This window comes from Camarhynchus parvulus, chromosome 20 (genome assembly GCF_901933205.1).
Source record: "Camarhynchus parvulus chromosome 20, STF_HiC, whole genome shotgun sequence".
Lineage (NCBI taxonomy): Eukaryota > Metazoa > Chordata > Aves > Passeriformes > Thraupidae > Camarhynchus > Camarhynchus parvulus.
In genome coordinates this window covers 2,721,904-2,745,221 of record NC_044590.1, presented here as the reverse complement: position 1 = coordinate 2,745,221, position 23,318 = coordinate 2,721,904, and the positions used below count along the sequence as shown (strand labels likewise).

The window sequence follows — 23,318 nt, the reverse complement described above, 5'->3', positions numbered from 1 at the left end:
CTTGATTAATGAATGCTGAAAGCGGAGGTTCTTAGCCCTTGGGTTTGCTGTTTTGAAGCAGTTACAAAATTTAGCAGTTTAACCAAACTTTGATCCATTTTGGCTTTGAAATCAAAAACGTCATAACTTCTTGGCGTGTGGGAAACGTTGAGTACAAAGAGTTTCTGGAACCAGGAACACAGAGGTCATGCACGGAGGCAAAGGGCAGTTGGCACATTTTGTAGGCAGATGGTCACTAGCTGGCTGTGAAGTGGAGGCTTGTCCAAGGAGTGTTTACTCACCTTGGGAACATTGCCTGATCTGGGTATAAAGTTCAACAGTGAGCACTGACAGGCCTGAATAACCACTACATAAGGCCCACAGCTCTTATTTTTGTCTATGCAGTTCTAAAAAAATCCCTAGCAGTATAAATCTAAGTGTTGGGGCTCCTTCAGTGTAGGCAAGGAGGTTTTTGTTTATGGCTTGTTTTAGGCTCCTGCAAACGAAAGAGTTATTTCCTATTGCTACAACCTCAGAAGAGGCAGAGCAGCAACTGTCTCAATAACTAACCTCCTCTTTCAAATATTATGTTTTATTTTACTGGGAGTTCTGTGGGGGTGAGGTGTTATAAAATATTAACCCATCCCTAAATTTGTACTCAGCAAAAGCACAGAACTGCTTGGGACTGGAGCTGTTGTTCTGTGGGTGAAGCGCACTGTGTGCATGTGCACATACACAGACCTGAGTCTGTATCTGTGTCAGATGTGGCACTATCTGGTATCAACAGCCACTACTACTCTTATAATTCTGAGGGTTATGTCAGTGTGATATCAGACACTTGAGTGTCATCTCAGACACTTTGAGCTCTTGTCTCTGTTTCTGCAGGCCTGTCTTTAGCTTCCCCTACTCCATTTTAGACAACTGTGACCATAAAGAAAGATGGTCTTCATGTCTATTTGTCCATGCAGTCTGGGTGTGTGAAGACTGAAGTATTTCAGACAAATAGATCTGTAGAAACAGCCCTGCTGCCATTTCCTCTCCCTCTGTTTATACGCAGTCTTAGCAAAGCATCTGAAGCCTGGATAAGGTGATGCATTTGTGCCAACTTGAGACTTTTCTGTATTGATGGGGCTTTTATCATGGTTGTCATTGGTAGTTTGCAGAACAGGAAATCTGGGATTCCCAGCTAGGTTTCAGGGAGTTCTGAAAAGCAACAAAATTGACTTATCTTGTATAAAGGGTGTTCACAACCCAGCTGTTGCTCAGGTTTGTGAGGCAGTTGGATGTTCCCAGCAAGGCTCTTGCTGGGGTAGCCAGCAGTGACTTGCAACCCCCAAAAAGCCAGGCTGGCAGAGCAGCAAGGATCAGGACTGTAGCTCACCTTCCCACCTGCAAGTCTAAAATACTGCAGAGCTGACTCTCTCTCTGCAGAAACACCCTCTGGGACTGTACCCGCTATCTCCCCTGCAAAGCCTTTTATTGTGTTTTGTAAATATGGGAAGAAAACAGTGAAGTAAGAGGGATTGTCCTTGATGCATGGCAAGGCCAAACATTCCTGAAAAGGAAAACAAAAATCTGGTGGGATAAGAGGTGCTAAAGACTGCTCCAGATAGGGCTGTGATGTAAGCAAAGATAAAATCCAAAGGCAATTTAATAATGGCAAAGCTGGTGTTTGTCTTGAGAGTCCACATATTGTGTTGCTAGTGGAGCTGATGAGAAATATTTTCCTTTTAAAACATGTCATAAAGTACCTTCATTAAAAATAAAATGGAGCATAATCTTTAGTAATACTAAGCAGAGCCCTTTTTCAGAGAAGTATAAAAATACTGAATGCTTTTTGTTGGCCAGGTAAGTCAGTGTACATAGAAATAACTGAGAGTAAGCCAGCAATGCTCAGTTGTCAGGAAGGCAGTAGACCAGGAAATTATCATATTTTAGCACAAGTAAAATCAGAATAAAATCTTACATACAACAGTGTAATACAGCAGAATCAGTCCTCATGTCTCTAGGTTTTGAGAGGAATAAAAAAATTCCCAAACCCAGAGCATTAATTTCTGCCAATTAAATTACAGTCAGGCAGGTGTTGTGCAAATTTTCTAGCACTGCAATCCTAACCTCCCACAATCTTGCTATACAAACTGTGGGCTTCTCTTGAGAAGACACTAAATATGCCAAATTGGTGGCACTGTGTTATGAACATATGTCCATTAAAAATCACATTAAGGATTCCAAATGTTTTTCATTTGTGATGGCAGCAGGGCTCGAGTACAGATGTCCACTGGGAATTCTAGACACTTCAGCATCAAATTACTTGTATTTAGGTAACACCTCCCATCAGAGGATCTCAAAGCATATCACAAACACACAGTAAGCCTCAAGCCCCTATATAAAACACACATAGTATTTGGTGCAGTGAAATAACTGGAGCATATGCAAATCAAGGCCAGGGTTTTTTTCAAGACTCTTCTCATTTAGAGATTCAGCTTTTAGAAAGCCAACAGAAGGCATTAAAGGTTCTATGTGAAGATAGTGAATTCTCATAACACCCACTGTCTCCCACACAAAAATCCAGATGTAGCACTTCCAATGGCTCAGTTACAGTGGTCTTGAGGTGTCACCCAGTACCAGTGGGTGCTGCTCTCAGGATTCAGTTTCTGGAAAATTTCACGAATGGCAAACATAGGAGGTGGTATGGGGAAATGTAAGGCCTTTTAAAAAATAGTTGTCTTGAATGCAAAGTTTATTTTCCATTTAAATGAGAAGCCTTTTTTAGTAGTAACTGCATTATAATGCTCATCTAATAGCTGATACGATTTCTTCTGATTGAACTTTTTTTGGCACTTTTTCTCTGTGCTTCTTGACACTTGAATGTGATGCTTATCAGGTGCCTTCTTGCAAGCTGTCAAATCCTTTAAATGTGTGTGAATCTGACATTTCAAGATGACAGTGTTCAACAAGTGCCTTGAAAGGAGGGGTTTTAGGATGTTTGCTTTGATGGACACCATTCAGGTTGCTCAAAACAGAAGTTTTTGAGCACTTCAGGTTTTACAGACTTACTAGAACTCAATAAATGTAAAGGTTTTTAGATGCTCAAAAAAAGTGTCAATAGGAAGCTTAACTCATCACTACAAACCAAGGTGCAACAAAGCACTCACAGTGAGATCTGAAAGTTGTTAATGGCATATAATAATACTCAGAAATTCTACTTCCCTCCCATTGCTAGTTCTCCTACATATTGTCACCTCCAAGGAGTTTGTCACTTGGGTATTTTGCTATAAAATTGTAGGTTTTTTAAAGATTTCTCTGAGCTGTTCTACCAATGGAAGAGCACTGCCTCTGGACTGGTATTTCTGTGGTGTTTTGCTCAGCTGACACTAAGCACATTGACAGCTGCTGGACTGGATGCCACAGAGTCCAGACCCAAGGGCAGCCCTTGCAGGCTCAGAGACAGCAGGGCAGGGATCGTTCTCTCAATTTCCAAAAGAAAACGTGAACCGTGCAAATTGCCTGAGGTTGCAAAAGAGCCTGTGAGTGAGCCAAGGGCTCGTTCCAGACCCTGCACAGCGCTGGGCACGTTTCCACCTCACAGCCCCTCTCTTGCAGCAGCTCCTTGGCACTGACCCGTCTGCAGGAGGGCTGGGGGCCCTGCCACGTGTGCCACGCTCCCCTCCACGTGTGAACCCTGAGACTGAGCCTCTGCCACCGGCCACAACAGGTAGCAGCAAGCTGGGGGCACTGCGCTTTACCTCCTGCTCACCTCCTTTCCAACCCGAATCCATACAGGATTGGGCAGATTGTAAAATATGCTGTTTATGGATCCCTACAAAAGGCAATGTAATATTTTTGGGCCGTGTTCAAAATGAAGTGGCTTGTTCTGATGGTGGAGGAGTAGAAAAAAAATACCCAGATTTATCATGATTAGACTATACTTCCATTAACCTGTCCAGCATTTTCAGCTTGGCAACAGACATTTCTCAAAACAAATTTCAGCAGCCAGGAAGATGCACTGGTGCACGTTTAAAGTCTCTAAACAAAGCCCCCAAGCTTTGATGCTTTGTTTAGTATCAGCTCAAGTGCTCAATCCTGAGCTATATTTTAGGGAAAGTCATGGTTGTGCCACAGTACATGCCAAGGCTGACATTACACCATGGGCACACTGGTTTCTTGCTTGTTGTTCTGCTTTGGCAGATAAAATAGTTATTATTGTTGTTATTATTATTAGTTAATTTTTAAGCTCACTTTTACAGGCTCAGCTCTGGAGATGGGATTGAGACATGTAATTTTAACTTTGATAAGCAGTCGCTCCTCTGGAGCCATTCCTTGAGCTGTGACTCTAATCTGGGGACTCTTACCTAGAGGAATGCTGTTATTTTTTTAAAAGCACCCTGTCAAGGATCAGTGTGAGTATGTGAGTAATGGGCTCTGTAGCCACTGGCACCTGACCAGTGGCCAGGTATGTGTAATTCTGTTAGCTTGGGAGCTCTTCTCATCTACTGCAGAAGGTCTCAGTCATGTGGAGAGTTTGGGCCCACCAAGACTTTGACCGACTTTACCCTAGCCACAACAGAATTATGATTTTTGCATGGTTACTGCAGGGTTTCTTTGCTGGATGAACAGCAGAACCACAGCCAGAAGAGAAGGGGACAAACCATAATAACCAGAGTGGAAAACAGTCAGCAAAAGGTTTGTGTTCCCTTTATCTTTCAGTATCTACTCTACTCAGTCCCACAAAGCCCAGATGGCTCCAAATCCAGTTTGCAACTAAAAATGGTTACCCTTGCTGGAGTGAAATCTCTTTACCACAGAGGTGTGTGCTTGCAGCTGTCAAGGACTTCCTGCTTCCTACTTGAGCAGGGAACAGACAAATCCTTGCACATGAGTTCAAGCACCTCTTGTTCAAGAATTTCAGCTTCCTGTGGTGTTCTGCTAGCTGTGCCCTTTTGCAGAGACCTCACCTCCTCAGGCATAAAGAAATAACAGGGAAGCACCTTTTTATATTCTAAATTTGTCTGTTTATTCTAGGATGGGACAACTGCGGCTCCCCTGGCTCCTTCCTCTTGCACACTGTTCATTATTTCTCTGGGATGCTTTGCCTGCTAGCAGCACTGTGCTGGCAGTTGTCCTTTCAGGCTTACCCAGCTCTACCTGTGCCACAGGCTTTTTCTCTTTTCTTTAAATCCTCCCACATACCTTTGTTCTCCCTCAACATTTCAGTCACTTTTTACTTGCAGTCTGACCCACTGGGCACAGTTCTGTACGTCCTTCTTGAGTTGACTCCTTTGAAGAAGGATGGCTTTAACAAGTAAGAGTGGGGGCAGATTCTGAAGGTTTAGGTTCTGTTTCTTCCTCTGCTATGGATTTCCCATTTTGACTTTGGACATGTAACTACATCCACAGGCCTTTATCATCTCCTAGGAAGGTGGCTGGGAGGTGCCAATGCCAATTTCTTCCTCTTCTTATGAATTCTCCTAGCTTGGTTGATAGTTCCCAGCTAGAGAAGCTTAAAACCTAATTAAACATGATCATTATCTCTTCTAATTTTTGTCTGTGCCACAGACAGTCCCTGCTGGGTTCTCTCTAGGTTACTGTAATGCAAATAGTAAGTTCTTACTTGAAATGAAAAGCATTTACTAGAAACAGTTTTCTCCTTCAATAGCAACACAGAAGCAGCAACTTGGGCTGAACCATGTCCTCTGTTTCAAGTGAGATTTGTTCTATACTTTTTCCCCAGAAAAACAGCTTTGATTAATATTTCAAGCATATTATAACACTAAAAGACAAACAGGATAGAAAAGCTGATTATGCAGAAATGAAAGACAAGCTACATCTAAAGGTCAGAAGCCAAAAGTGCCTATGTCAAGCACTACATACCTTTTGGTTCTTGAACCTGGCAGCTGGAGGAAAATCAACATTGCACAAAAACCAATAATCCCTGTAACGAATCCTCTGTTTACTGGAAAACTCTTATGTAAGTGTTAACAGGTCAGGTGAAATCCTACATACTGTACATTTCTGCTTAGCACCATTCTAAGAGGCATAAGGCAACATCAGTGGACAACAATAGGATTTTTTCAATGTAAAGACACTTTTGTTCGGTCAGTGTAAAGGTTCTTACCAGACAAATGCCACAATTATGATTATTTCTATAAACAACACTCAGTAGAGAGATCAGGAGTTCAACTGGACCCTGGAAATCATGGGGGTTTTTTTCTCATGCTTTTAGGAGGACATAATTCTGACTGCTATGTGTGCATCTTTGACTGACCATCTGTAACTCTCTCCAAATTTACTGATTCAGGATGATATATGTGCATATCAATACTGTTCATGTAAAGAGAAGCTTCTTACATGGGTGCTTAAACCACTATGTACAAATGAACAGCAATCAACTTGCATTCTGCAAATAAAATTAAAAACCCCATGCACTTGCTAACCTTTTAAGGTTCAGGTATTTGCTCTAAATAGCACTAAGCACCTTTTTATTTTCGGTGAAGCATAGATGTTCTCTGCCCATAAGATCTTAAACAAAAGATGGGTATGAATGAGAGATCAAGAGACTTTCAGTTTGTGGAGGCAGCTCTGAATGGAGCAATAACTGTGATTCACAAAACGTGTCACCCAGCTATTCTCATCTGCTTTCTAGACACTGCCTCATCTTGATGGTTAAGTTACAAGGACTATAAAATTGACTTTGTTTCTTACAGGAGCAGAAAAGATGCACAACTAAGCCTGCTATACCATATTTTTATTACCAGTTCCTGATGGAGAGGCCTGGGACTAGCTGGTTGTGGACTTTAAGTGATGGTTCAACATTGTAGCAGTGCAGAAAACGAAGTTTTAAGGTATTTCTGCTGATAAATATCATGGACTACATCACCTGTTGTTCAGTGAAATGACATTAATGTACAAGTTGTTAAATACTCCCTTAAATTTTCTTGATTTCTTTAGATTTTTGAATTAAGAAGCCGATTTTGACTCCTCAGAAAGTTTAATGCCTGAGAGGATTTGTTATCTGAGCTGGAAGAAAGTGCACAGGAACCCAATGCTCTTCTGAACCCACCAACAGCCTCCTTACTGCTGATTTTGCAAGGTTTAACCTGGACTTTCTGCACATCCACGTGGAAGCAGAATTTGAACTCCTCTGGGTTTGTACATCTCACTCACAGATTTATTAGGACAATCATTTAATAGTCTCATTCTTCAGTGATCCTATTAACTTCCAAGTTTTGGTGTCTGTTCAGCTGTGCACAAAGAGCTGTTCTCAGAACTGTTTTCCTAATTAAAGATTAACAGTGCTTTGATAAAAGAAGGAAACATGGGCATCCTTGGAGTTTGTTTCTTACATCAGCTGGGTTAAACCTTTACTATCTTTTCTCACTGTGTATCTTCTATCTGTTTGGCAATCAAATTCTGCACAGGTCCAGCACGTTTCCCCTAGTTTAGTCAAAACAAGAGGAAAACTTTCTGCCTTTTAAACCTTTAACTCTTCCACTCTTGCACAAACAGCAACAGAAACCTGTAATAACTAACTAAGGCAAGTTGCATTAAAAACTTTCTTTGCTATCTGTTGGATTAAAGAGTATTCTGTAAAAACAGTGGAAGTCACTGAGGTGTAGTTAACTGTATAACCACACTAATGTCTTTTGAAATGGAATAAGTGATATGCTTCCCAATAAACATCCTTCTTCCAAACAGATCCAGGCACGCAGCTCTGCTGTTTGCCACAAGGAGCAAATTGTGTATTAGTAGATGGCAGGATTGATTCTAAATATATCATAATGTTAGATAAAACAGTTAATAGACAAATTGCAATTATGGTTAATAATTTTTAGACCACTTCCCTGACTTATGTCTAAGCAATCAATCATTCCTGGTACTTTCAGCTCCAATAAGCTTATGCTAAATACTTCCCCTTTTATATATCCCATATCCATTAGGTCTTGTTTTTTTGTCATGCTATATAATTATAATACTTTACAATATGGAGCAGGATTTTAAGAGCATAGATACTACTTGAAAGCATTAAGTCTTTTAACTTAATAGGAGTTGCTTTTGTTCTGCTGCAAGAATCACTCATATTTACAGAAATGATTTGTCTCCTCCAAGTCAAGAAGAGCACTGGAGAGAGAGCAAAGCCTGGCTTTCCCCGTGCCTTAGGCACAACCCGAATTTAGCTGATCCTGCATGAACAGCACAGTCCAAGCACTGTGCCCTGAGACAGCTCTGCAGCTCTGCTCACCCTCCTCTTTGCATGAGAAGTGGTAATTTATAGCCTGCCTAGACACTAGGCAATCAATACCCTCCAGCATGATTTCCATCTGGCTTTGCTTTGCTGCTCTCCCATCTTCTCTCTGCTTTGGGGATTCAGCAAGGAAACAAGTAGGACTGTATGTTCTGATGTTCCTGGGTCTGAGGTCTGACTAGTTTTTTATATGACTGCAGCAATAGGGAGCAGAGAATTGTGTTCTCTGGGGCAGGCAAGAAATCCAAGTCAGATCTAAATCCTAAGTGATGTCAGCTAAAATGAACTGTAGCTTCCATCTCTGAACCAGAGGTCTGGGGGAAAAAATAAAAAATTAATAATATTCTTCTTTCCAAGTGATCAAACTGTATATTTTCTCCTGAGAATATTCCAGGCCAGCACTGAAGCACTGACTTAATTCTGAATCTGCCAAGATTCAGTTGCTTAGAACAGCATCAAAAAGAACATAACTTTTTATCTCACTCATTAGCTGATGTGCTTTCTTTTAGTTTTTTTTTTTAATTAAGGTTTCTGGTGGTCTCTGAAGAAATGCTTGATATTTGTGAAAGTGGGACACCAAAGGAACAAGGAGGACCAAAAAATACAGCAAAAAGACTTCAACCATTTAGTGACAGCTTCAAGACCTGAGGAACATTTCAAGGAGCCAGATGAATTAGAAGATTGTAAAACTATCTCCACTTTCTCCGAAGCAGGTGATGGCGTGAAGGAGCTTATCTGGTACTGTCATTATCAAGAGGGGCAATATCTCACTGCAAAAGAGGTGCTGAAGGTAGTGATTGTCCCTGGGGTGGGAGGAGAGGGGAGGCGTGCGTGTTCGCAGCGCGGCGCTAAGGCACACACACCGCTGACAGGTGCGGCGCGAACGCGACACATGCTGGGAAACAAAAGTGAGACATTGGTGGAAAGTGAAAATGGAAAACTTTCCAGATGCCAGGTGGAAAATGATATTAAAGCTGTCAAAATAAGTCACAACAAAGACTGGGTTTTCTCCTAGACTAACAGGAGTCATGTTCTGGAGAAGAATGGAGGTTTCAGCTACAAGGCAGAGTGTCATAAATGAAACAATGATGAGCACTGGAGGTTAAATTTGAACCTATTTGTTTTGGGGTTTTATGCTTTTGTCTCTTTGTTTTTCATTTTTCTCTTTCAAGTGCACTGCAGCATTCCTGATTTACTCTACAGTTTGTGGACAGGTCAAAAATGTGTAAATAAATCCCACTGTCATTGCTTCACATAGTTATCTATTCTGGGCCTAATTCCAAGCCCTGTTAAATTGATGGCAATCCTTCCATTGGCATCGGAGGACTGCAGTTTAGAACCTGTGATGGAGGTGCAAAGCATCACCAGGGAGGATGGATAAACAGCCTCTGCAGTCATCCAAAGTGAGTTTCTGAAACACAGCAAGGGAAGCAAACCTTGAACTACATTCAAGGTCAAATATGCTTTATGTATATGGTAATGGAGCTTTTAAAAAATCAGCTCCACCTAACACACATTAAACACCCTAAATATTATAAAAGATATTATTCAGATTTAAGACTGACAATCTGAACAGATAACCCAGTATTTTTCTTTAAAAAATCAGCTGCACTGTTTATACTTGGGTGGAAAACCGCAGATCAGAACAAAGTTTGCTGTGTTTCCTTAGTGCAGCCAAGGAAATTTACTCTGCTGATTGAGGATTTTACGTGTCCATATATTCACTTTCATGCACTGGTAGATTCTTATCAGTAATTTATCTGCAATTTTGTGGCTGAATTTTGTTTCTTTATGTAACATTATTTTAGCACAAGAAAATGTGCCTACATTAAATTTCTTTTGCTCCTTATGAAATACTCCTAACAAACAATAATTCATTTTGAACGTTTAACCCCCAAAGTATAATTATGACTTAAAATGCAAAATACATCTCTATTCTTTCGTGATAGACTTTTCATGCAGGCTGTTGATGTGTTAGAAGGAACCAGACTCCCAGAGGAGTGGGTAGAAGCTTGATTGCAGCTAGAGATAGACAATGCAGCAGCAGCAGCAGCAGTAACTGGAGACTGTTCACAGAACACATCATGATGGCCATTATGGAGCTGTTAACCTCTAGTGTGTCAAAACCTACTCAGAAACTGGCTGAATTTGTAGATTGCTGATCCAAGTGTTCCTTTAAATTCAGCAAAAAATGAACTGAAGGGCTATTCTGCATTTGAGCTATAAATCCTTGGAAATATCGGTTAATAATGGAAATAATGACAGACCTTTACTGTAGCTGCATGGATGGTGCTGGTATTAATAATGCAGAAGTGCAAGGCAGGACAGCTCTTAGAAGTTGATGACTGCTGAAGTGCAGAAAACCTCATTAAAACAACCTAAAGGATGGTGTACTATTATAACAACTTTTTTCCTACAGTGCCCTTCAACTATCATAATTGCACAGTATACAGAGCAACTTGAAAAGATTTAGAAATGTGTAAGAAGCAAAATCTCTGGCCACAGTTACTGGCAGCCTAATTATGTGAATATATTGTACACTCTGCATCCAGTTCTTTAGTTTTGAGAGCCTGTGGATTTGTGGATGATGAATAATGTGGTGTCTAACCAAAATATCAGCAAAAATTGCTGGAATAGATATTCAGCCTTAAATAATTTCTTTGGATTTGTGTTGATTACAAGCAGTAGAATAGTTATGACTAACCTGCAGTTGTTAAATGTAAACATGTATTATTTCTCCATTTAAGATTTTACAGAACTGTGAATAGGAGTGGCTGTTGTCAAGGGTGTTTATGGGATTTTCACTTGATGTCTCTGAGGATGAGGTCTAATAACCCCACCTCATCTGAGGGTAGTGGTGTGGGCTTCTGTACGTGCTACAGGTATTTCACAAATGCCAGTCGTACTGAGTTACTTCCACAGATGAGAAAAGCCACCACTTGGTTTGGGGCTTTGATTCGTGTTTGACAGGATCCGGACCACACTGGGCTGTAGTCCCTGTGCAATGTACTGTACCCTGCAATGCAGAGAGCTAATATTTAGAGGTAAAGCTCCAAATCTGTCGTCCGCACTGACATATAATAGAGTATTCAAAGTAAGTGGGTTTTATAGAATGTTTGATGGCTGGAAATTACTAGTCTAGAAGGGTACACAAGATTAAATGTTAAGTCACTCAAACTGTGCAAGTTTACCTCTAAGACATTTTTCACGATGCCTTTGGAGAAAGAAGTATTTCAACTTGTTCTCACTGAATAACCAATCCTGGCCTAAGGTAGAGTGTAACGATGCTTATACATCGCTCCACTGCCTCTGCAAAGCCACTTGAGCCAATTTTGTACAACACTTCTGCGGCGGCAGCATCAGGCGGCCCTTCAGCAGCACTCCAGCGCTGGGCTCCCGGCTGGAGGCTTTCCGTCACAGAAACACGGCAAGTGCTTCAGATATTTCCCAAGCGGAGAAACCAATTGAGCTCAGCCCCGCGGTCTCCAGCCAAGTGGGAGCAGAAGGTTAAGGACCTACAATTAAGGCTCAGAGATCTTCATTTTTGCTAGCTCAGAGAGTGAGAAAACAGCAGCTGCCCTGACAGGCCTTGCCATGTGTGGGGACCAAAGAGCACTGGGCACCTGGAGCATTCGGAGGGAAACCTCCGCAGGTTCGGGGCTTTGTGTTTTGGAGGGAATTGAGAGGTGAGAAGCAGCTGTTCCCCAAAGCTGCTACCCACGAGTGGGCTCCTACACCAGCCACTGCTGAAGGAGCGGCACAGGGAGGCAGAGGATGGCAGAGGATGGCAGAGGTGGCCACGCCGAGGTTCCTGGCAGGTGCTGAGCCCCTTCCCTGCCGCCTCCCTCGAGGGGCAGCCCGGGCCCGGCCCAACAGCCCGGGGGGACCCGGCTCCCCGCGGGGGAACCGGCCGCAGTGGCCGAGAGGGGCCTTGGGCCGGGGAGCCCCGGGCGAGGAGCAGGGCTGGGGCTCGTCCTGAACGCCTGAGCTTTGGCCTCGTGTTTAACTTCGAACAGAACCGCTCCGCAGCCTGCGGGGCCCTTGGGCTGCAGCGGAAAGGGCGGTGAGGCCAGGCCGACCCGAGCGGGGAGCGCAGTGCGGGCGGGACACGCGTCCCGGAGAGTCCTGTGTCTCAGGAGGTGACGGACACCGGGGGGCCCGCAGGGCCCTGATCTGTGTCCCTGGGGGAGAAGAACGCCGAGCCTACGGCCGGTGTGTGTGGAGGGAGCCCGCGGGGCTCTGCCCGGGCCGGGGGCGCTGCCCGGGCTCGGTGCTCTCCGTGCCCCCCGGGCATGGCCCTGACCCTGCGGGGCGGCATCTCCGTGCTCCATGGCTCGGAGCTGCCGCAGATCCGTACATTGCAAGAAAAGAGTGCACGAAGCAAGGCGGCAGATAAACCGCTAGACACGCTCCCGATGGAGGGACAAGTTCTGCATAAGGTGGAATTAGAGATGCGTTGTTCCCTGTTAGCTTCTACTATCACACCGATTTGGTTCGGAATTAAGCATTAATGTTATTTATTGGGCTTAAGTATTCAGTCTCCTGTACATATTTTTATAATTTCATCTCATTTTTAAAAGGACAAAGTAGAAGCTTAGAATTTCTAGATTCAGAGAATATTCTGAGTTGGAAGAGACCCAGATTATCAAGAAGATATCAAGATGATATTTAACTGTTGAAATTCAGACATGTTTTTAATTTAGTTCATCAGTTTGCTACTATTTGTTTGACAGCCTCCATCTCTTAAGCGGCATTACAGAATTTCTCTTTTTCTCCTTAATTGAATTTAGTTCAATCCTGCAGTCATTGTTAAAGCTGGTTATGTAATACAGTCCTATTTGAAATGAATTTTATTAAAAAGGATATGCCAACACTCCTGTTTTGGGTCTAGCTGATGCAAGAAGTATCACAGCCTGGTCCATTGGTATATGACAGAGAAGGCATTACAATTAGCCTGCGAAAGTCCTAAATTTGTTTAAAAAACAGAGCATACTTCTCATTTCTGTTTAAAAGTACTGAATGAAATTTTAAATATTTTCTTTAAAAAATAAAGATACATGTTTCTGTGTTCTCAGTGCTGCAGTCTTAAAATGATGCTCTGAAATTTTATATAAAATTTTGAAGAGAGAGGACATAATTTTAGTAATTATTCTTACTTAATTGTAACTTACCAGTTAGGCTGCTGTATGCCAAATGCAAATTTTGTCCATCACATGTGAGATTGAAAATCAGAATGAATTGGTGGCTTGCATTTTGTTGACTGCTCAGTTGATTTGCCTTTAATTAAAAATGTTGTAAAACATATTCTTTTTTAAAATAGATTGACAGAGATAATGATGCCATTGCATTTGAAAATAACATCCAGCAACTGAGCCCATCTGAAGAGGGGGAAGGAAAGGAAGTTTTTTCCACTGTTGGGGAAACAAAGAGTCAGAGCTGCAAAGGGGGTGATGATTTGTCAGATTCTTTCAATGAAAGCAAAGAGCAGGAATATCCAACTGCATCAGAACAAACAGTTGTAAGAAATCTCAAGAATCTAAAATTTGAGGCTTGTGCTCCACAACAGGAAAAAGGTAAAAAGTTAATAATCTTTGTAGTTAATTTTTAGATAAGGCATTTTATGTAAGGTTTTGAACTGAGGTTGAAGTTTTGCATTAAATATTCACAGTGGAAATTGTTTAGATTAGGTTAAGTAACATTCTGAGGAAATTTGGACGAAGAAATAATACCTTCAGCCCTAAGTGCTCAAAGATCTTGTTCAAGCTGATGTCATCTGCCTTGTGTTCAGGAGAGACATTTTGGATGGCATTTAGAAATTAATGGTCTTTTGAAGAGTGTGTGGTATTTGAAACCTCCAGGGAGATTTCAAAGTTAATATTGTATAAGTGCCTTTGAATAGACCTAGTAATTTATTTAGTGTCTTGATCCACTCATTCAGCTTCAAAATGTGCTTGTTTGAGGGTTTATGGTTGAGCTTAGAGTGGTTGCACATTGTCAGCAGAGGGTGGTGGGCACTCATCAGTCAATACCTGTCAGCAAAGCCTTTCCCAAAGCCTAAATAAGAGTAACAGAAAATGGCTGATTTAAGATGTTAGAAACATAAAAGTATGTTACAGAAGTTAAGGACTGACTCAGAAAAGAACAGATAAGCATCTGTTTCCCTAGAAATTGTGTGTGTACTGTAAAAATTGGATGACATCAATGATGTTGAGTCTGTAAATGTGTGTGTTGTATCTGGAAGTTAAGGTATCTTGGCTGGGGTTCTCTGTGGATACTGTACAAATTGTTAATGTCCCCTGTTTCAGTTACAGCCTTTATAGGAAACACGTTTGAGCAGTTTTAACAAAGCTAACAATGTTCCTTTGTGTGGGCATGAATCCACAATGAACAAATGACAATAAAGTGGTTTTGTTTGCTTTTACTGAAGTGAAGTGTTATCTGCACATCTCTGTGTGGTATAAAGCAATGTATGAAATGCATTTTGGTCTCAGCATGAAAATCATTACAGAGAGCACACTTGGGAGCTGAGACAACTGTTCTGGAAAGACTCTTCAAATATGACGTATTTGCCATTTCACAGTTTCAGATCTCCTTAATAACAAAAAGTGTTGCACATTTAATCTTAACTTGTTACTCTCAAAAGAAATTCATTACTCTTGTGCCCTGAACTTTAATCTATGACTTCTCCACAGAACTGACTTTTTCCCCTCAAATTCAACCAGTAATTTTAAAGAGACTTTCACATCATGATTTTTTTATATGCACTTTACAGATTCAGGAGTACCAGAAAGCTGGGAATAGCTTAACCTGCCATTTCCAAATATTTACAAAAATTTATTAGTGCTAATTACACAGTTGTTATCAAGAAGTTTGTTGCACAGGTTGTAAGTCTTAAAGATGGTACTTAGAGAGGTAATCTCATCCTGTCTTGGTGGTGAGGGCAAGGGTAGGAGTTAGGTTTCCTGGGATTAGATTCTAAACTGTATCACCAACAATTAACACAATTTTGGGGGCAAATCACTTAAGTCTTAATGAATCCTTTGATGTAGAAGTTTGAAGTAGTTTTACCCAGACTAGAGGGACTCTTTAGAAATTGGTACCATTTTTTGAAAAAGCAAAGGCATTATTTTGTGGCATGTACAGTGTAAATGTGTCTTTATTCCAACAGGAGAAACAAAAAGTTTCAACTGTTTTTTCTGCACATTCACCTCAGTCAGGTTATGGAGTCTTAGGCGTCATTTGAAAACGCATTCGGATGAGAAACATCACGCGTGTCACCTCTGCCCCAAGGCCTTCCGTACAGCAGCTCTGCTGCATAGCTATGCCAGCACACATACAGGTACCTAAGGCTTGAAAATCCTGTGCTGCATACTGCCTTCAAAACTCAATGAGCAGGCAAGTAGTTCTGCCTTAGAGCTGTGTTCTGTGATCATTTTATGCTCAGAAATTCCTCTGATTTTCTATGGCATTCCGCACTGAAAAGATGTGGTCTGTAGTTAGGAACTCTGTGTGTGTGTATTTGTTTATTTTGTTAATACCATTGTAACAATTCTTGTCAGCTGAACAGTGATTTCAGCTGTGCTTCATCCCTCCATGCAGAATAGAATTTTCTGTGATGTTTTCATTTAGCTATATAAACATATGAAACAAAGTGATAAATTGTGTTTATAATAAACTTACTGTGTACATATATATGGAAGAAATTCTTTACTGGGAGTGTGGGGAGGCACTGGCACAGGGTGCCCAGAGAAGCTGTGGCTGCCCCATCCCTGGAAGTGTCCAGGGCCAGGTTGACCAGGGCTTGGAGCAACCTGGGACAGTGGAAGGTGTCCCTGCCCATGGCAGGGGGTAGAACAAAATGAGCTTTAAGGTCCCTTCCAACCCAAATTATTCCATGATTTATTGTATGTAAAAAAATCAGAATATCGGGAAAGATTCTATTAAAAATTCTGCATGTTGATATAAGGCAGACAAATCACATTGCTGTGGTGCTGAATAAAAGTCTCACTTGTATTGTTGCAGAGAACAAACCCCATAAATGCAGTGAGTGTGACACAGCCTTTGTGACCCGAGAGGAACTTGCACGACACAGGAGGTACAAGCACACTTTGGAGAAGCCTTTCAAGTGCACAATATGTGAATACTCCAGTGTAGAAGTAAGTACAGCCTTACTGAATCTTTTGGGAGGGTGTGAAGTTTTTCACGTGCCAGGATTTTAATGTACATACAGTTTTTGCCCAGATTTTTTAACCATGAGAAGTCCAGGCTCTGCTGATGGCCTTGGACACACTGATGGATTGTGTTTATCTGTAATGGTGCTGCAGTGTTACTGCAAGGTGGCTGATGGCTACAACTTTGTGGTGCCATGCATTTATTTCATTACATTTCATTTCATTACATTGCTTTTGTGTGCACATCTTTTCGTCCCCATCATCCTGCAAAAAAGGAACAAGTAACCTGAGTTCCAGGAACCCTTATTTGTCCATGTAGTATTTGCAAATGTGTTGCTCCAAATTAATATTCATACAATTATTTAGTTTAAGAACTAGTTGCATTATAAGAGCTTTTTCTCTTTTTTTTATGCTAAAATTGCTGCTAGACAATGTGTTTGTGTGATTTTGGTCCTACAAAAGCATTTTTGGTCCTCATTTCCACTACGTTCCATGTACTGTAGGACAATACTAGCTAATGTCTAAAAGGAAGTTCATGTATTGTGTTTATATATTTGATGATGTATGGGTTTTTTCCAGTTCTAGAATTTTCTTCATCAGGAATAAAATACCTTAGAGTCTGCTTGAGGCTGCACTTGGAAATTGCAATTGAATTGGGTGCACAGGCTTTTAGAAATGCACCTGTGATTGAACCACTGTCACAGTTTAGTGGATGTTCAATATCTGAATTTGTGCCGTGTCCAGATCTAAAGCTGTAAGCAATCCTGAACTTTATTCCATGCACCTTATCTTAATAATTAGATTTTTGATAGCTTGCATCTTTAAAAAGCCTGACAGCTGATACTAAATTACCCTGTTCTTTCCCTTGTTTCAGTAAGGAGCTATTCAGCATTCACTGCAGTTACAGAACTCACATTCTTGTAAGCTTTACCTGAATGAAGAAAGCTGAAAGAGCTCTCCAGCACTGCCATGCAGATTATTTGACTTTTGTGTATCAAAGGTTGGCACTTATGTTTAATTTTATTTAAGCGAATAGTAGTGTAGATTTGGAGGAATCTAGCAGTGAATTCATTAATTTTGTTCATAAATGGAGGAATGGAACACTGGATAACTCCTAATCACATACCTACAATATTTATGTAGAACATATCAGAAAAACAGCATAAAAAAGTAGAATTGAACTAAACTTTGTAACTAAGGTGCTTCATTGGGACTTGAAGGTGAATAGACTCTGGATAATGAGTTTGGTCTTTCATTTATTTTCCTGAGTGTTTTCAAAGAATTTTATGTTTGGTATATCCAAGTAGCCTGACCATAGTAGGTATCTTCTTTTTAAAATTTTATCTTTTCTGTTTTTATTATAAAATTTCCCATTTTGCTAATGTGGACACTAAATATGAAAGTAAGGCAATGTGGGGAAAGAGTGCAGAAGTGTCCTAAAGACACAACAGGCTGATTGAGCAGGGAGAAGCACGGATGTGAGAGTGCTAATTCTGGGATTAATACAAAGTTTAAAATTGCAGTAGGTGCAGTATGTAAAATTGCTGATATTTTAATTAAATGTATCTCTAATGTAGATGTTACTTTAGAAAATCTCTCGTTTTTATCTGAGGCCAGCAAGATGAGACACCACGTTCACTCGCACACGGGAGAGCGGCTCTACCCCTGCCACCTGTGCAGCTATGCCAGCAAAGATGCCCACAAACTGAAAAGGCACATGTTAACTCACACAGGTGGGATTCTGGGCTAGTGATCAAGCCCAGGGCCTCAGCTCCTTAATATTCATAAAACAATCTTATTTCAGCCTCAAAATTAGCCCTTTTTAAATTTGTGATTTGGAGTAAAAACGTGTTCTCTTTCAGTGTTCTAGATTTGGCAGTTGGAAGCCCAGTAGTTAGTCTTGCTGTCCCTTCTAACCTTTTTTATATTAGAGAAATATTTCATTTTCTGTAGGTCAAGTTGTCTCTTTTATTTCTCGATTAGTTGATTTTACATGGAGAGGTATCTATGAGAGATTTTTAACTCTCTGTTCAGAACATGGATATTGTTGTGACCCCAGATTGCCAGCAACTAATTTGGTCAACAAAGAATTAAATTGCTTTAATATTGAAAGCAGTGTGTTCTTGTCATAGCTCTGTAACATGCAAGTCATCTCAAGGGCAGTGGGTATCAATCCTGTTCTTCAGGGTTTAACTTGGCTCAATTATGATATGTAATTTGTGCTCTGATTAATGTTTTAGGTTGAATCAGAGTGTGACAGCGTGGTTTGAATCAAATTTTCCAAATATCCCCACTTGTCACGCATTGGTTCATATCTTGAGACAGTTTGGTGCAATTAAACGGAATTATTTTTTTATGAGAGTCAACCACAAGAGTCCAACTGGAAGAGTTCAAGAGTTCTACCCACTCCTGGCAGGGACTAATTCCACAGAACCAGTCTGGAGTTGGTTCAAAGCTGTGCCAGTTGCCAGTGTTGATGTAATTTTTAATGGTACTCACACCTGATGTGGCTTTTTGGGGAGGAAAGGCAAGAAAATAATTTCCTAATTTCCCTTCCCACCATAATCAATGACTGATGGTGTGTCACTCTTATCATGATGTTTTACTGCTGTTGACTTTCTCTCCTTTCATATTTGAAGATAATTCTGCATTTTTGTACATGAAGTATTCAAGGAAGAATAGATGACAATTTAAAATAGTTCCTAATTCCTAGTTTGAAATTCTATGAAATGCTTTATGCTTCAGCAGTTTGACTTGTGGACTCAGAGAGCCAAGATTTTGTGTTGCAATCCGTTGCATAAACTTCTGGAGACTTGTTTTGGCCTTTTGTGCACTGTCAAGTAATATTAACTTTTGGTTGATCTGGAGACTGTTGCTGTTAGAACATGGATGTTGAATTCTGTGGGAATTTGAATTTATATTAAATAAGTAGAGTTTCTGAGCATGTGTTATTTTAACTTCTTTTTAATAGGTGAAAAACGCTATGAATGTTACGTTTGCCAGGCCAGATTCACTCAGAGTGGTACCATGAAAATCCATGTGTTACAGAAACATGGACAAAATGTGCCAAAACACCAATGTCCACATTGTAGTGCTTTCCTTTCTTGGAAAAGTGATTTGGGTGAGTCTAAAGGAAAACACTGACAACATAATATAGAGATACGTAGAGGTGAAATCTCTAATTTTCACAAAATTTCACCAAATATCTTATAGCTGACTTCATATTATCACAGAATATTTAAAATAAAATGTATTTGTAGTTTTACAGGTAAATTCCTCCTGCAAGGAGATGTGGTGACATCTTGTGGTTGATGTTTTAATTTGTTTAAAATGCGAAGTAGCAAATATTTAGCTTTTTCTGTTTTATTATTTGCTTGATACCTGTGGCACTGTGACCCTCTGTTTTTTCAGAAGAAATGTTGGTGGCAATAGACCTGACTAGTAAGAAAAAAACCTATATATAATTTTAAGTTTCCAGAAGTACATGAAAATTCTGTGTTAAAACTGGATTTTTTGGAAGTATTTGATTTGTTAAACAATTTCCACTGAAATCAGTAAGATTCAGGCTTGTAACTGCTTGATTTCTTTGGGAAGCTACAACATCTTGCTGCAGCTTTTGTTTAAATCTTAAACTAATTTGTCTATTTTACCCCACTGCAGAGGGCATGGAAGGTTCTTTCAGTCTTTCACAAATTGAAATTGATATGCTGGAAGGATGAGTCTATCTTATGATAAATCTTTTGTATGTGGACTGCTTAGAAGTATAAAGTAAGAGCAGTCACTTTCAGAGATGTTGTGATAAAGAACAAAATGTAGCATTTGAGCCTGAAATGTGATTTTTGGTGGTGATGCAGAATAAATTCAGTCAGAACTGAAAAGTTTATTTTAAAGATTACTTTCAGGATAGCTAGAACCCGTTCAGCAAGGAAAGTAAGAAATTATTATTCACTTCAAGACCATATGCAATGAGAACATATTCTCATTTTGGCTTAACTGCACACTTTAAAGTAAATGTGACCCTTTTTCCACATACAGATTTTACATGTGAAACTTTATTGCTTCTCCAGGAAGCAGAAAATGATAAATTTTATTTTATACCCACCAAATGGCAATGTTCTTTTAAAGCAGAATTTTAATATATATTCTGGAAAATCTTCAGGAGTTTTATGGAAGTTGTTAACTAAGTCAGTCTTCCACTTAATGTTCCAGAATATGTCTGTCAGAACTATATTTGCTTTGTGTCTGTTAAATTGCTTACATAGATTAAGATTTGATTGATATATTTGTTCTTCATTATGCTAACAGAGTAATATGTGTAAGCATGCTGAAAATCGTGGATTGGTGAGTGCAAAAACTGCTACAGCCAGAAAAGGAAGGAAAGGCAAAAATAAAATCCATGAGAACCCGAAGCGTGCTAAGCCAGAAGGTAATCAGTGACTAAGTTAGGATTTAATCATGTAAATTAGAATCAAGACTAAAAGGCTAAGGCATTGAATCTTCCCTGCTGCTTAATTGCTGTTTCACAGTGGAGCTAATAATGGAAGAATACTTGAAAATAGGCTTTATTGTGTGTCAGAAACTCTTGTGTGAGTTGGGTCTCTGCACAGGTACCAACCTGGGCTGTTCCCTGCTCCTAAACTCCCTTTTTAGCAATGCTTTCAGATGATCTTTGTGGAGTAAGAGACAAGAATGGAGATACACCTTAGGCCTAGGTGTCCCTAAACCTCACCCTTTGTATCAGATTGTTTCTGCACTGAGAGAAAATTAGACATGGTAAGAAGAAAAAATGTTGGAGCTTTTCTGAATCTAATGAATATATATCAGCAGCTGAGTTTACATTAGCATTGACACTTCTGTTTTCACTGGTGAGGCTGTAATGGTATGGTTAGAGAGAAGTGTTACAGCTGCAGTGTTTATGTTTTTGCAGTAATTAGATTTTGCTGCTTATTAATGTTTTCCTACATGCAAACAATTTCTTTTTGATATCTTGTAAATACCTTCATCTGAAAGCTTGATTTTCTAGGGCTGTGATAATGTATCTTCAGATGTTGTTCATGCAAATATTCAGTTCATTAATTGACTCACACAAAACCTAGGAATTTCTGTGCTGTTCCAGAAGGTTTTTCCCCAAAACTGACATTTGCAAGTATTTAAATGTATCACTGTCCACTTGCGCAACTTGAAGGGGCCTGTGGGATCCTCAGTGTGGCTTTGCAGATGATGGCTTGTGAGACTGGGGCTGTCAGTGATTTGCTGTTGTTAATACTTAAAAAAGAAAAAGCATGCCAATGATAATTAATTTTCCAGTTAAAAAATGCTTAGTTTTCCTCTGATGAGAATACCAAACTCAGTAACATGGCTTGTAATGTAATATTCAACAGAAGATAAATTCATTCCCCAAGTAAAGTGCAAGATAAAAGATGTGCTTTAGTTACATAGTGGCAGCATTTTCTCCACTAAATTAAATTGCATACTTGTTAAATTTATTGAAATATTTACTTGTCTTTCTGGTTAATCATCCCAATATTTAATTTTTTTTTCAAAGTTGCCCTGAAATTATTGCCAGATGACTCTACTGTGAAAAATGAACATTGTGCCAGTGAGATTGTTCCTGTTTCAGATGGGGCAGAAACAGCAACTCCAAGGGAACACAGAACAGAAGCAACTCATTAATTGGATCCTCAGCATGATGGACAAATAATGCACAAACAGACTGATCTTTCTTGTTCTCAGTAGTTGTAACTGAGCAGCTCAAAGTGTGGAATTGCCTCCAGTTAGAGAGGTGGAAAAGATGCTGGTTGGAAGCTGTCAAAGGCCTTCTGTGCTCATGTTTCATCTTGCTGCAGTTTCTACTGTGTGACCTAAATACCATTGCAAAGTGTGAAAGTTAGAGGCAACTTTCACCTGGTTTGTTACGTACAGGTAATAACAGAATGGCAAAAATCAGCTAATTTCAGAGTTATTTATTAAAGACTAGATTGGTTGTTTCCCCTCACATTTGTTTTTTTGCAGCTTTACTCATAGAATTGCAGGCTGATCTGAGGCAAGTTTATCCCTCAGTATCACTGAGAGCTGCCTGAATTTCAGTGATTATACTTTGCTGAGGTAAGCACATGAAAGGCAATGATTTTTTAGTACAAGGTGCATTTACTAAATCTCCTTTCTGCAAACACTTTACTTTCTAATCGAATTCATGATGCAATAGAATGCATGACACAATTTTGTGGAAAAGCACCTTTTTTATGCCTCATACTGCTGGTAATTAGAAACTAATCTTTTGTCTGAGTTTTTCTCAGCTCACTTAGTTGGGGAAGCAGAACTGCATGGCAAAAATGAAGGAGGAGCAGGGTGGTAGAGAAATGTGGAAGACCCCATATTCTGGGAGTGTGAAACCTTCTGTGAGACCTTAAGCTGACTCTTTTTTGAATGCAGGTGGGATCTGTTTTCTTTAACCAGCCTTGCCAGTGTTCCCATGTAAGTTTGTGGTCCTCCATTTAGCACCAGATCAACACCACACCAAATTAATTAGATCTTCAATAAAGCACAACTGTGTTATTTAGGAAAGTTCATGTTTATAGTACACTTAAAAATCAGAAAATATTTTAACTGTCAAATACAATTCTCTAACTTTCCTTAGGTTATAAGAACTACTGGGTTTAACTCTTAATAATTACTAGAGTCATTACAGTAAGTACTATTAATTTTTATGATTCACTACAATGATCACAGTTGCCATTTATGCACTGTTCACACATTTTTTTTTTGTCATTTATAATTAATACTTGGAAGCCTCATAAAATCTTAATTACTTTTTAAATATTCATCTTTAATGCTGATATTATGTTACATTTTATTATAAATAAGTGCCAGCATAACTAACAAATATTAGTAATAGTAGGTCATGTAACAACTGAATTTAATTGGAA

At 39.9% G+C, this 23,318-nt stretch overlaps 1 protein-coding gene across 1 annotated transcript; it reads left to right on the top strand.

The window, feature by feature from the left end:
- The first annotated feature begins 12,513 nt into the window (after positions 1-12,513).
- Positions 12,514-20,111, top strand: CTCFL (CCCTC-binding factor like). The gene is made up of 7 exons (XM_030963558.1): positions 12,514-12,660; positions 13,542-13,794; positions 15,390-15,560; positions 16,244-16,377; positions 18,005-18,125; positions 19,364-19,513; positions 20,053-20,111. Exons 1-7 carry the CDS (start codon positions 12,514-12,516, stop codon positions 20,109-20,111), a joined length of 1,035 nt encoding a protein of 344 aa, XP_030819418.1.
- The last annotated feature ends 3,207 nt before the right edge of the window (positions 20,112-23,318 follow it).